Source organism: Sinocyclocheilus rhinocerous, unplaced genomic scaffold (genome assembly GCF_001515625.1).
Source record: "Sinocyclocheilus rhinocerous isolate Xijiao unplaced genomic scaffold, SAMN03320098_v1.1 scaffold256, whole genome shotgun sequence".
Taxonomy (NCBI): domain Eukaryota; kingdom Metazoa; phylum Chordata; class Actinopteri; order Cypriniformes; family Cyprinidae; genus Sinocyclocheilus; species Sinocyclocheilus rhinocerous.
The window spans coordinates 879,030-893,482 of record NW_015632036.1 but is presented as its reverse complement, the minus strand read 5'-3'; the positions used below and the strand labels follow the sequence as shown (position 1 = coordinate 893,482).

The following is a 14,453-nucleotide window of genomic DNA, read 5'->3' as shown; positions in this document are numbered from 1 at the left end:
CTCTGTTATTTTGACAGGAAAATACAACAAAGAATATAATTTCCATGTAGCGTGTCTCTCTCTCTCTCCCTCTCTCTCTCTCGCTCTTACTCTGTCTCTTTCTTTGCGTGTGTGTGAGACAAAGCGACGACGAGTAATGCGCCTTCACACTAGAGATTACGGTATGTCAAATTAAATACAGGTACGATGCCTGCATCCATTGAGATGAACTGAAAAATAGCACAGATCGCTTGATGGAGAGAGAAACTCTGAAGCGCTCAGTCAGAGAGTGTTCGGCGAGTTAAAATATATCTGTGCTATACTTATACTTAGCCTCCAACTCACACACTGGCGAGTAAAATCTAAGAATTTATTAGCCATTGGCTAATATTAGACATCATTTAGTCACCCAGAGTGAAGATATAGTCGCATATGCAAGTGATTTACTCGCAATGTAGAGGGTTGCATAAGGCTGTACCCTATTGTCTGTATATGCATTAGGTGACATTCACAGACTGTTGTAGAAATGAATGCTGCTTGTGTTCTGCTAATGGTTTACTTTGTTCTTCCAAATACGCATTACGTTATTTGTTCTTACCTTTTGATACTTTTCATCTAAATTCAAAAGTTTAATTTGTGTGTTTCATAGAAAGTGTTTATTAAAATGATTTGTGCACTGAGCAATGTATGTAATGTTTAATTTGTTGTTGGGGCCATACTTCTCCCATTTCTAATCATTTCAATACAAAAAGTATTTTTCTCCTTAGCTTCAGTCATGGCCACAAGGTGGTGTCATGTGTCTATTTTTTGTGCTGATGGTTTCTCTGTTAAACTAACCTGGGCTGTGTTTCCCAAAAGCATCATAAGCTTAAGTACATCGTAGACCCATTGAAACCAATGGAGCTACGATCAACTTAGGCTTTCAATGCTTTTGGGAAACGCAGCCCTGAGCTTTTGAGAGCAGTTTTTTGGGTTGTTTTATACGAGAATGGGGTGTTGAAAAAAAATTAAGACTAGAAGTTTGATTCTTTAACTTTTTTAATTCATTGGTTTTTGAGGAAAAATATATTAAATCGTTTTAAGTGTGTTAAACCAACTAAATGTTTAATGAACAAGGGATGGGGGGATTGTTTTCCAATTGCTGTTATTATGTAAAATTAAAATTGATCAGGTTAGTTTTCTAAACTGATTTCTCTTTCTTCAGGCCTGTGGAACCTGATGTCCCTTTTTTCAAATCTCTGTCTCTTTGTGCTGATGCCTTTTGCCTACTTCTTCCTGGAGTCTGAGGGCTTCGCCGGTTCGAAAAAGGTATGTGGTCATGTGTGTTTGTGTGTTTTCTGCAAGCTTGAGGCTTTGTGATTATATTATGTACACATAAAGTTCAAGGACACATAAGATGCTAAAGACATTTTTACACATTTGTACAAACCAATACTCCCAGCACACCTAGGTTTGTGCACTTACTCACCCTCGCTTGGCCAAACACACACACACACACACACACACACGGTTTTATGTGTGACCCTTTTGATTTCAGCCACTCCCCCACCCTAAAAAGATAAAAGTTCAAAAGCAGAGCTCTCTTAATTCTACAGCTCATTCAAGCTTATGTCATTAGTCACTCAAACAAGGGGTGTCACCGGTGCTCATAGAGACCGTAAAGCAGCAAACACAAGGCGTCACAATAGAGCGTGCAGATGAAAATGAAAGGGTGGGAGGGAATGCATCAAGTTGCCCTCTGTCTTACTCTCATCACAGTTTGAAGTCGCTCCTGGTTTATGTCCCTTCTGGCAAAGCTACATAAAGATTAGTTGCTACTGTAGTTTATGAGGGCTGCACTCATTTGTACGGGAGCGAGGCATACTGCTTCATTTTGTCTCATTTGCACCATGACTGTTTCTGGCCATTGATCAACCAGAAACACAGGAGAGAGGGAAGCACTGCTTTATGTTGGCCTACACGTCTCAGAATGACCGGTGTAACGTATGTGTGTGTGCGTGCGTGTGTAGCGAAAGAGAGGAAACGATCAGAAACTGCCGCTTGTATGAAAGCCCCCTGCTGATACAGGGAAGGGTTAAGTCGTCAACCGTAGAAGCCCATAAAAGCAAGATTTCATGTTTTCTTTTTAAGTATAAAGTCAAATGGCCTGCTTGTGCCAGTCTCCATGTTAGATGGTTAAATGGGGACATATATATGGCAAATTACATTCAGTAACTGGAGGAAATGAAACTGGGTAGTTTGTTAAAAGCTTGTGAGAGCTGTAGCTGGTGCGTTTTATGGGCCAGTGTTTGTATTAGTACTTCATCAAATGTAATAAACAAAACCAAAAATATCTGTCGGGAAGGAAAGTGTGTGACAGAATTGCTTTCTCTCTCTCTTATGCTCACCAAGGCTACATTTATTCGATCAAAAATATAGTAAAAACATTAATATTGTTAAATATTTCTACAATTTAAAATAGCTGTTTTCTATTTGAATATATTTTATAATATTCAATTTATTTTCATATAATATTTGAATACATTTTTGTAACATATTCCTGTGATGCAAAGCTGAATTTTCAGCAGTCATTACTCCAGTCTTCAGTGACACATGATCCATCAGAAATCATTCTAATATGCTGATTTGCTACTCAAGAAACATTTCTTATTATCAGTGTTGAAAACAGTTGTGCTTAGTAGTTTTTTTTTGTGGAAACAGTGATACACAATCATTAAAAAAAAAAATTAAGTAAAAAAAAATAAAGAACAGAAACAAATTAATACTTTTTTTCAACAGGGATGCATTAAATTTTAACATTTTATAATGTTGCAAAAGATTTCTGTTTGAAATAAATGCTTTTCTTTTGAATTTTCTATTCATGAAAGAATCCTGAAAAACTCATCAGCTGCTGATCTGGATGCTTCAACGGTTTTCATCATTGATAATAAAGCATATCAAATAACAAATCAGCATAGTAGAATGATTTCTGGAGGATCATGTAATCATGTGAAGGATCTGAAGAATCGTGTAAAAAATGAGCTTTGCCATCATATGAATAAATTTCATTTGAAATTATATTAAAATAGAAAACAGTTATTTTAAATAGTAAAAATATTTCACAACATTACTATTTTTGATCAAATAAATGCAGCCTTGGTGAACATAAGAGACGTCTTTCAAAAACATTAAAAATCTTAATTACTCCGAACCTTTGAATACACACAAAGCTTTGTAAGGGTGCTCTGGATGAACAGATATGTGTGTGGCCTGGACCTGCAGTTCTGATTTTGTCCAACAGGTGGCAGGATTATGATTTCAGTAAGAAAGAACCTGATTCCCCAGTCAGTATATCATTAAAAAAATCAAATGAGGAGGTCCTAATGGCCTCCTAATTCTCTACGAGGCTCTACGAAATCTATTGGTTATTATCACTATGCAAATGGACATCACCTAACCGATTCCTTAGGAATGACATGAACCTTGAACATGCTAAAAATGATCAGATCTCTCTCTCTGTGTGTGTGTGTGTGTGTGTGTTTGGCAGTCTCTTCCTTTGTAGTCTGTCCACAATAGGGCTGATATTTATTTTTGAGATGTGATTCTCGCTCCCAGGCTTTGCTTGCTAAGGCCATGACACTGCGTATTTACTTTGCCTGCTCCATTCTATACCCGTTTCTATGACAACATATGAGTTTCTCTATTTTGATGGGAAAAGGCACAACACTGGATTGGGTAATAGCCTCCATAGTCAAGCCTTAGAAAGCGTGAATATTTGTATGTATTGAGATGTTTCTTGCAAGGTTTGCTTTAATGCAAATGAATGTGTGTGCACTGTTCACTACCATCAGCACTGTGCCATACTGTTCTGGGAAGAGAGGGATGTATTAATTTGACTATCGCAGTGGATGTGTATTAGTACTTTTAACAACACACTGAAAATTTTTTGCCTGTTTGCCGTTTCAGTTTATTTCGGAATCATTTCTTATTTTTATCACTCTTTTAAACATTTTCTTGGCTTTTAACATCTTGCTGTTTGTGTTCTTGACAAACCCCAGATTAGTTCAGAAGCTGTTCTCATAGGTCTTATTTGTTAGACACCTCATTCTAACAAGAAAAAGATGGTGACACTGTAGGAAGAGGGATAAAAAAAAAATGAAACACACACACAAACTTCAAAAGTACTGAAGTGCCTTCCTTAAGTCATATATTCTGTTTTCTCTAACGTATTTACCGTATTAGTCAGAATGGCACATCAATGGCTTGTGTGTGTGTGTGTGTGTGTTGATACACAGTGATTCATGTCCCCTGCATGTTCTGCGCTCTGTTTTGTGTCTCTGACACTGCTTTCAGTGTAGCAGGCTTAAAGAGAAGGTAATAATACTGTTCATGCTAAGCCTTTATTGATGAGAGTTAGTAGTTCATGGAGGGGAAATCATAGTGGACAAAGGAAATACGCTGCATGTTTGTGAACATTTCTGTTGTTTTGTGTACAAGATCAGAGATGCGTCTTAAGAATTGAAACTGCAGTCAGACTTTTTAGTGGTCCCACTTTATGACCCTAATACCTGTGTACTTACATAGTAACTAGATGTGTACATAGTATGCAACCACAGTGTAAGTACACATTGGTACATAGTATCTACAGCTGTAATGTTTGTGTAACTACACATATGTAACAACCCACTGAATGGTATGTGTAAGTAGAAATGTAATGTGTAACAGGACTAACAACACTTTTTGGTAAAGAAAGTGTTAAACTTTATATTAAGCAGACAATTCCTATGGATTTACCATGTAATTACTCTGATGTTACACAGCAGCGGCCAGTAAGTTAGGCTTTACATATAAATTGTGGTTGGTGTCCAGAATGTTACACTTTATATTAAGTGGACAGTTCCTGAGGAGTTACCATGTAAGCACCAACTTGAGATCCAACTCCTCCCACTTTACATATCCCTACACCTACCTATCTCCACCCCCTGGATCCCATTTCCACCCCTAAACCTACCCTACTTACACAAACCATTCAGAGGGTTGTTACATGTGTGTAGTTACACAAACATTAGAGCTGCAGATACTATGTACCAATGTGTACTTACACTGTGGTTACATACTACGTACACATCTAGTTACTATGTAAGTACACAGGTATTAGGGCCACTTAATATAAAGTGGGACCTCTTCTTTTTTTTCTTTGGGAAAAGCTCTCTTTTTGTTTTCCTTCAGACTGAGATGCACTAACCATTAATAACATTTAAAAGATGTCTTTATTATATTCTATTTGTTATATTGTTATGCAGACAGTCATTTGGAGAATGAGAGCGAGAGAGAGCAGTTTGTGACCCTGACACTGACTGAGGGTGTGTAAGGTCAGGGAGAGCCCTCTTAGGGTGAATCAGACTAACAAAACATGCATAAATGCAAACACTTGCTTTTCCAACTATCTACTGTATATCTCTTGGATATATCTTGGAAGTCAACCTGATATTAGCAGCTGTCCGATTAGAGTATACTGCAGTGTGTGTGTGTGTGAGAGAGAGAGAGAGAGAGAGAGAGAGAGAGAGTGTGTGTGTGTGAGGAAAGGACTAGATGCTGAATATTTTAGAGTTACTATATTAAGCAGTGCTCACATTTAGATGGGCAAGAGAAGAAGAGCTCAAGACTTCTCTGGCTTTTCTGCCACGTCTCTCTCTCCGTCTTAGAGACAGGAATGGTAACAATTCACTTTTAAAACTCTTCTCTTGCTTCCAAATACATTGAGAGGTCTGTACTAGTTACTTTAAAAATGTTTTTTTTTTTTTTTGCTGACTTTCAGTGTTATTTATGAACACTTATTCTTTAAAAGATGCTAAATCACAGTCCAAATATCAAAGGTTCAAAGTCCATTGAGGGAAGTCTGGTATGAGGCAGATGTTGTTCATCAGGAAGTCACTTGGAGGTGCTCTAGATTCTTAATATCAAGAAGGGCTATTAAATTCTGCACATATACAAAGTGCCTTAAGGATTGAGACAGACATGTATAGGAATCAGGGAATGTAGACACTTGAACATGTGTGGAACGGACAGTTGGGTTTAAGGTGAAGGGAAATAATCTTAATGGTCAGATGTGTCATTTCTGGATTCATTTACTGCTTATAAATGTTGTACATGCTTGCATCTCAGTTTGTCACTTGTATCCACTGTCATTGTGAATGATGGACGTGTAAGCTACCATTCAAATGTTTGAGATTGGTAAGATTTTTTGAACGAAGTCTCTAATGTTCACCAAGGCTGCTTTTATATGCTCAAAAATACAGGGAAATATTAATATAGTGTATTAGTACAATTAAAAAAAGTTTTCTATTTTAATGTATTTTAAATGTAATTTATTCCAGTAATGGCAAATCTGAATTTTCAGCAGCCATTACTCCAGTCTTCAGTGTCACGTGATCCTCCAGAAGTCATTATAATATGCTAATTTGCTGTTCAAGAAACATTTCTAATTATTTTTAATGTTGAAAACAAGTCATGTTGCTTCCATGATACATTTAATGCATCATTGCTAAATAAAAGTATTAATTTCTTCCCCCAAAAAAACCTTACTGACCCCAGGAACTGTGTGTATTTGTGTGTTTTCTGCAGAGTGAAAGATCAGACTCATCACAGTGTTGCGGTTTACAAACACTTGCAGTCACCACCGTCATCAGTATGTAGGTTCGGGGGAATGAGTAAATCAGAAGTGGAGTTAAATGCCACGCATAAGGCACTTACTGACCGAGAAAAAAACTCCTAATAGTTTCCAGATGAGCCTCTGGTGTTAATCTCAGACAGTAGCAGCCACCTTTTTCATTTTAGCCGCAAACTCTGACCGGACATGGTAATAACTTTATATAAGTGTATGTGTGTGTGTGTCAGTGAATGAGAGAGAGGAAGGTCATTAGTTTCTTTGCGTATCTGGTGACCTATTGTTGTGTGTGCGTTTTGTGTTGGGAAGGGAGCTTGACATTGAATCAGTGTTATAGGGAAGTCCTGGGGCTTCCAGAGCTAAATTTCCAATTAGAGCCTCATTTACACCTGCTAAACTGTGTGTGTGTGTGTGTGTGTTTGTGAATCACTCTTGGCCACAGTCATAAGTTAGCTTGAAAACTTTAAAGAGGGTGTTTGTTGGTTTCAGGGCATAAAGGCTCGAGTGCTGGAGACATTTGTCATGCTCTTTCTGCTGGGTCTCCTCATCCTGGGCATTGTATGGGTGGCGTCCGCTCTCATTGACAATGATGCCGCCAGCATGGAATCGCTCTACGGTATGTCTCTTAACCCTCCTCCTGCAGTTGTGGATGCATGCATGTGATATAATCAGTTATGTATTGATCTGTGGTTTACTGTGCCTGTCACGTTCTCTTGTTCTAGATTTATGGGAGTTTTATCTGCCATACCTCTATTCCTGCATCTCTCTGATGGGAGGCCTGTTGCTGCTTAGTAAGTTCATATGAAACCGTGCTGTCAGTGCACAATCGCTTTTGTATTTAGCCCTTAGTGGACACTGTAACTTCCAGTGCAGTGAAGAGTATGAAAATTGTGAGGAAAATTAAGCACTGTCTTATGAAGACCTTGAAGTTGGACCGTTTCTAAAGAAATAAAGTCATGTCTGTATTTGGAGAGCAAGTGTTACTACAATTTGCTGTTTTGAGATGAACCTTCTCTACAGCTGGTTGAGCATCAGCCTTTTTAAGGCTTTAGGACTGGGTGATATTTTGAAAATGTATGGTATATTCACAATAATTTTGCTGGCAATATAAAATTAAGCAAAACTGTGAATGAGGCGATTGATGTTAAGGTGGCCATGTGGAATTTTAATGTTTTAATAAAAATGCAAATGCAATTATTCCTATGTAATGTTGTATTGGTGCATACAATTAAATCGATTCATTCCTTCTTTTGTTCATTTAGTGAAAAACAGTGTGGAAAACATAACTAGATTTTACTTTTGAATACTTTCATGAATCTCATTGGCAGCAGTAGCTGTTTTGTTGAAATGATTCCTATAATTAAAATGGCTTAAAATATCTTTTCCAGAGCAAATAGATGTGTGTCAAAGTGGCATACACATTAAAACGCTAAAATATTAATAAATAATATCAACCACCCCTGCTGTCCCTCACAATGCCTTTTTACTTGTTTCAGCCACTGCTACTGAACAGAAGTGAAATAAATTTGAACTAGTTCAATGGTTGCATTCCTACTCTTGCTTTAGAAAAGCATAAATGAGCATGTGTGTGTTTAAAACAGCTTCTTGTCTCATCTCATCAGTGTGTACTCCAGTAGGACTGTCACGCATGTTCACAGTGATGGGCCAGTTACTAGTTAAACCAACAGTAAGTACTATTACACTGTATGTATGTGTGTGTATGCATTTGGTAAAGATCCACCCTATCATTCTCGCTCACACCCTTTGCCTCTCTTTTCCTGTCTGTATAGATTTTAGAGGATCTTGATGAGCAGATTTATTGTATACAGCTGCAGGAAGAGGCCTTGGAGCGTAGACTCAATGGTGAGTGTTTTTGTTTTTTGCATGATGGGCAAATGCAAGGTTTATTGCCTGTTTGTATTATTTTCTGTATTACCTGAATGACAGCGGATTATTTGCATCTGTAACCTCTAGCATTTATTCTGCTACAAATCTGCCAGTGTTTTGGTGATGTTTTAAGAAATGCAGAGTATCACTTTAATTGGGTGCTTTCTTACATTTTTGACAAAGCATGAATTCATCACAGTTATAAATAGTGGTGTTTTTGGTTTATTTTTAGTTAAAAAAAGAGAAATTTGTTCTAATAGAATTATGTCCCCTGTTGAACCACCCTCTCATGTTTTTCTCACTTTCTTTAACTACCTCCCTTACCCCTCCTGTATCTGAGAAATCATACCCATGTGCTCCAGTGCTTCCTATACATTTTGTAGTTAAGTAACTGGTGAAACATCATTAAAAATATACTTGAAAGTTTTCTCATACTCATACATCTTCTTTTAGCTGACTTCTATTCCCATACACAAACATCCACACAATGCAGGAAGTGTTGATGTTTAAAGCCAAACTAGACTTTTGCTTCAACTCAAGCACACAACAGAGTGTACAGATGCCAGTCAACATGGAACATGTGCTTTTCTATTGAATTCACGGAGGTAAGCTAGATCTTAACTGATAGTAGCCAGTTGCTCAAATCCCATGGATGAATTTCAATAGCCTCTCATTTGGTTGTTTGGTTCTGTAGTGTTGGCACCAAAGGCGGATTTGCTTTGAACACCTGATAAAATAATTGTAATCTGTTTTAACGATTTTCGCTTTTTTATGATTGCCGTTTGATGTGAACCGCATTGGCAGTCACTGTGATCGGGTGACAAAAGGCCACTAGGGATGTGGAATGTCTCTGCGTTATAGGAAGGTCTCACTCAGGCGTTAAGGAGAGAACGAATTTACCTTATCAGGAATTTAAGGAATTTTCGTTCTTTTCTTCTTTCACCCCATAAATGCAAAACCTGAGGTGAAGTTGGGGGGGGGGAAGAGTTCAAGAGGAAACTGTCTACTTTGCTTTACTCTCTTATCTGTGTTCTATCTAATAACAATTATCCATCTGACTGTAACTTAATTTAGATCCTACATGCTTGCACACGCTCTTTTGCAGACCTTTGATGTGGGCTAATAAGTGTGTTAGTTATTACATTAATGCAGTGATCTGCATCTCTACTTCATCTCATGTCAGCTTTACTGTTAGTGTCCTGACGTTGAGGCCATTAATACAGGTTAAAGTAATCTCTCTTTTTTTTTGAAATATGAAGTATCTGAATGCATACATGTAGTTGTATTTATTTTGCTATATGTGAATGTGCGCTTAAGAGCACTTTTTTATGCATTGCTAGGGAGTCTTGCAACTGTGTGTTTAGGTGCATTTGTCTGAGTGTGTGCTTTCATACCAGTCTGGGTGCAGGCATTTGTTTGTCCTCTGTCTTGGCTCTTGCTATGCTTTTCTCTGTTGCCCAGATGCGCAGTGGCAGGGTGACCTTGCAAAAACTCTCCTCGGTACCGGATGGCTCTCTGCTTTGCATAATTACCACTGACATAATGCAGAACCGACTGAAGTTTCTTTAGAAAACAATGACATCATCTCCTCTCCTTCTGCCAGCATCCCTCGCTACTGAGCATCACCTTTATCACCTTAATTGAAGGGCTGTATGCAAGAGTTTTCTAATCTTCCTGAAATGGGGACAGCAGCAGTTCTGAAATTATTGACTGATGCTGATTTAAATGAACTGTTGGATTTATTAGTGTTTTTTCCCCACCATTGCCTATGTCATTAAGATTATGTCATATGTTTGTCATCAGGAATTAGGTTTTTAAAGGAATTTGGGTAGTTATTTATTGATAATTGTATGAATGCGCTGTACAAACAAAATATCTGCCAATATGTAAACATGATAAAGTGCAGTACCTAATTAATTAATAATAATTTTTCTTTAATATCAGTACCTTTCAAGCTTCTGAAAGGTTAAACTCACTATGAAACACAAATACTTGGTTTAATCCATCGGTTGTTGATTGAATTATGAGATGTGGACATTGCACTCAAACATCAATGCAAGCCTGCAGTCGATTGTGGAGGGGCAGGGTTTAAGCAGACTAAATGATCTGAGTCTGGCATATGACATTTTTGTTCAATTGTGTGTGTGTGTGTGTTCACTACTCACTGCTGTGTGTGCACTTGGATGGGTGAAATGCAGAGCACAAATTCTGAGTATGGGTCACCATACTTGGCTACACATCACGTCACTATCACATCACTATAAAAGGTACAATTTTTTTTAAATTTTTTTATGAAACATAGATGAGTACATCATGCATTTAGGAATTAGATGGTGAATTTTCATTTCATGCCAACTTTAAAGTGTGAAAACATTGGTATTAATAATCACAGGAAATCAAAGGTTATTCCATACAATGCTTTTGACAAAAAGATCCAGATCCAATCAGATGTCTTAACTGTTGTTCTTTCTCTCACTTTTAACTCTTAACCTTCTTGTTAGCCCCTCAGGGCAGCCTTGAGTCATGTTTGGCAGAACAGTCCAGTCCTGATCAGCTAATAGTGACATTTCCTATCATTGTTCTCACAATTTTGGTTGAAGGGTACAGATTAGTACACGATCAGGAACACACCTGCTGTGTTTTTTTCTTTTAATAGATTTCTTTATGAACCTGAACCTCTACCAGACAGGGCGTGTACAATCATCATCATAACAATAATCACATTTTGATCAAAGTGATTGACTCCTCAGCCTCATGTCGGTGAAAAGATGAAAGATTGTGTTTTTATTGCATGCCAGTAATGGTGTAACACTGAACTAATTGCTGCTGATCTGCCAGTGTGTGTCCCCTGAGGCTGTGCAAACCAATCCTTTGCTTTGAGGAGCAAACGAGCCACTGAAACAGTGGAAAAAAAACAAAAACCGAATGAAACTGATAAATAAGAGCTAAATGAGACAGAAGTCTGTGGTTTTCCTGGAGAACCCCTCTCTGGTTTTGCCCTCTCATTCTCACCTCCTGACACACACACACACACACTCAGTGTTCAGGAGAAACCTCAGTCCCCTCTTCCGTCAGAACCAGTTGCAGCATGCACACGTCTACCCTAGACTCTGCAGTTAGAGTATACAACTACTAGTGTTGGGGGTAATGCGTTCCCAAAGTATACTTCAGTTCTGACGCAAACAGCCGAATGCTTAGCATTGTCCATTTGATCCACACTCTAAATGCCTACTGCACTGTTGACAAAATTTACATCGCACACAGACTTTTCAATTAAATTACTTTTTCAATTAACTCACATAACTTTTTTTTTAATTTTTTTTTTTAACCATAACATTTGAATTTCAAAAATGCAACAAGCATTATTTTGCTTTTTAAAATATTACTCGCTAATACCTCCAGAAGCCTCTCCTTTCTCTCTCTGTCTTGAGACTCCATCCTGATACTGTCAAGTTTCTTATGGAGAAAAAAAAAAACAAGCTTTTAGGACTTGGACCAGCATATCAGACATGCACCTGTCAAAGTTGTTAATATTTTTGCTCTCAGAGTATGAGGAACAATTATAAGTCATCATAAAATAAATGACAAATGACCATCATAACAGTACACCTATTATGTTCATTATAAGCTATTTTTGACAGAGGAAAAACCTTTAGAGGCAAAACTCACCAAAACAAATAAACATGTTAATGATTTAATGTAATTAATCCTTAATTACATCATTCATTTTTAATTTATTTTTATAGTTTTTTTTTTTAATAATATATTATGATAATTTGAATTTTTTAAAGGACTAATGCAATAGTTTATTTTTCAAAGCATTGTTTACCAGCGCTGTTAACCACATTTGAGATTGCAGATGTGTGGTGCTCATGAGATTTTCTTAATTGTTGCAGATGTTGAAAGTGGCAGAATTAGCAAAGCAAAATAGACGGTTTAATAGAAATGTTCCAATATACAATATGGCTGAACTGTGGTGATAAACTTCCTGCTGGGCATTGAGCTCACTCTCACTTCTTATGCATTCCGATATTTAACTGCTACCTCCACACTGTAAAAGCTGTTTTTTACTTTCAGTAAATGAATGTATTTTCTTGACAAATGGTGTGATTATATTAAGTAGGTACTTGAGTAACGGTAAAGATAACAACGTTCTAACCACTGATTTATGTTCACTTCCCTGATGTTTCCTAGTGGTTTTATCTTTTTACAGAAGCTCTTAATAAGCCAAAGTAAACAGAATGATAGTATCTTTGTTTCGATTCTTTGCTCTCTTTGTCTTTCTCTAAAGCTCCTCCTGTCTTTGTCCGTCTCTCAGGTACGATGTCAAACTCTTATTTCCGTGGAAACTCTCAGCACCATCTCTACAAAGAGCTGGACAACATTCGCAATCAGAGGAACAAACTCGGTAAGAGATGTTTTTTAACAATGTTTAATTAAACTAATTTAAACTCTGATTCTGAACTGTCAGTTTCAAATATGTGTAGGCTGCAGTATCCACTCCTCATAATATTGTTGAAATGCAAAGTGTGTGCATATTTGAATGTGAACAGTCATTTGGAGTGAAGCCAAATAGGGTATGGCTGTATCATTTTCGACGTCAGCCTGTGTTTTGGGTTATTATATAAATGATTCCAGAGAGACGAGCAGTTGGAAGGAGAGAAGGCCACAAAGGCACTTAGGATATTGGCATGTGATGCAAACTTTATTGTGGCTGTCTCTCCCAAGTGCGGTCATTAATTTAGAGGCAGCATGGTGCATATGTGGGGAACCCTGCCAAGCTCAGAGCCAGAGCAGAATCAGAGCGAGAGATGTTGGGAAGGAGAGGGTAGCACAGGAGTGACAGACACTGGGATTGAGATGAGTGTAGCAGGAGAAGCCCCAATACTTGTGACTGTTCTGAACTATATACTGAAACCTCTGAACTATGCTTACATAGATGTGGATTTACTTGAATTTACCCAGTGATAACTGATAGCTGTTATTTCAACACGCTAATGAAATGCAAAGCAATGAATTATCATAAAAGCTGCAGTTAGTTCTTATACACTATTTTGAAATCTAGATTTTGTAGATGTTTGTAAAAGAAACCCTTTTTGCTCATCAGGGCTGCATTTATTTGATCAAAAATACAGTAAAATTGTGAAATAATTGAAAATAAAATGACTTTTTTTCTATTTTAAAGGGGTCATATGATGCGATTTCAAGTTTTCCTTTCTCTTTGGAGTGTTACAAGCTCTTGGTGCATAAAGAAGATCTGTAAAGTTGCAAAGACTAAAGTCTCAAATCCAAAGAGATATTCTTTATAAAAGTTAAGAGTCAACCACGCCTACCTAAAACGGCTCGTTCTAACACGCCCCCACACTGTAAACCCGAACAGTACTACTAACTTATAAAGATTAAGAACACTGCAATTAAAGTCTGTTAAATCGTTGATGCAACTTATAACAATTGCATTTTCTGAACGAGGAATTTAGTTTTATTTTTGTGTGGCTCAACAGTTTTGAGTAAACTCTTCTATTTAAATTATTATTTTTAAGTTTACTGAGTGACGTAAAGTGACGTCACCTCGTTGCTCTAACCGACGTTCAGAAGAATCCATTCAACATGGCGGAGACTCGCAAGCGACCGGAGCAAACTTAATGGAACAACTTGTAAGTAAATCAAAACAACTGTGAACATTTCTTATTTGCTTTTTGAGTGTTGTAAGAATATCATGATAAAGGAATGTTTTCATTTTTGGGAAACGCTGTTTTTACACAGCGCTGTAAAGCGCTGCATTTCCTTAGTGCTTTTGAATGCTATTTTAGCGTCACTGCTTATAGTATAATGTTAACGTCAAAGAAGGGCACTAATGTTAACGTTAGCCGGCATTTTTTCAGTAAACGCAGTCCTAACGTACGTTTTGAATGTCGCTGCTGTTAACTGCAATGTTTAGGGC

At 37.4% G+C, this 14,453-nt stretch overlaps 1 protein-coding gene across 1 annotated transcript in view; it reads left to right on the top strand.

Moving 5' to 3' along the window:
• The window catches only part of LOC107742132 (limb region 1 protein homolog), a 37,393-nt gene that overhangs the window by 11,807 nt on the left and 11,133 nt on the right, over positions 1-14,453 (top strand). The window contains exons 6-10 of the mRNA XM_016555034.1: positions 7,115-7,241; positions 7,348-7,416; positions 8,248-8,312; positions 8,416-8,488; positions 12,831-12,920. Coding sequence (XP_016410520.1) covers positions 7,115-7,241; positions 7,348-7,416; positions 8,248-8,312; positions 8,416-8,488; positions 12,831-12,920 — 424 coding nt within the window. The remainder of the gene's footprint in view (positions 1-7,114; positions 7,242-7,347; positions 7,417-8,247; positions 8,313-8,415; positions 8,489-12,830; positions 12,921-14,453) is intronic.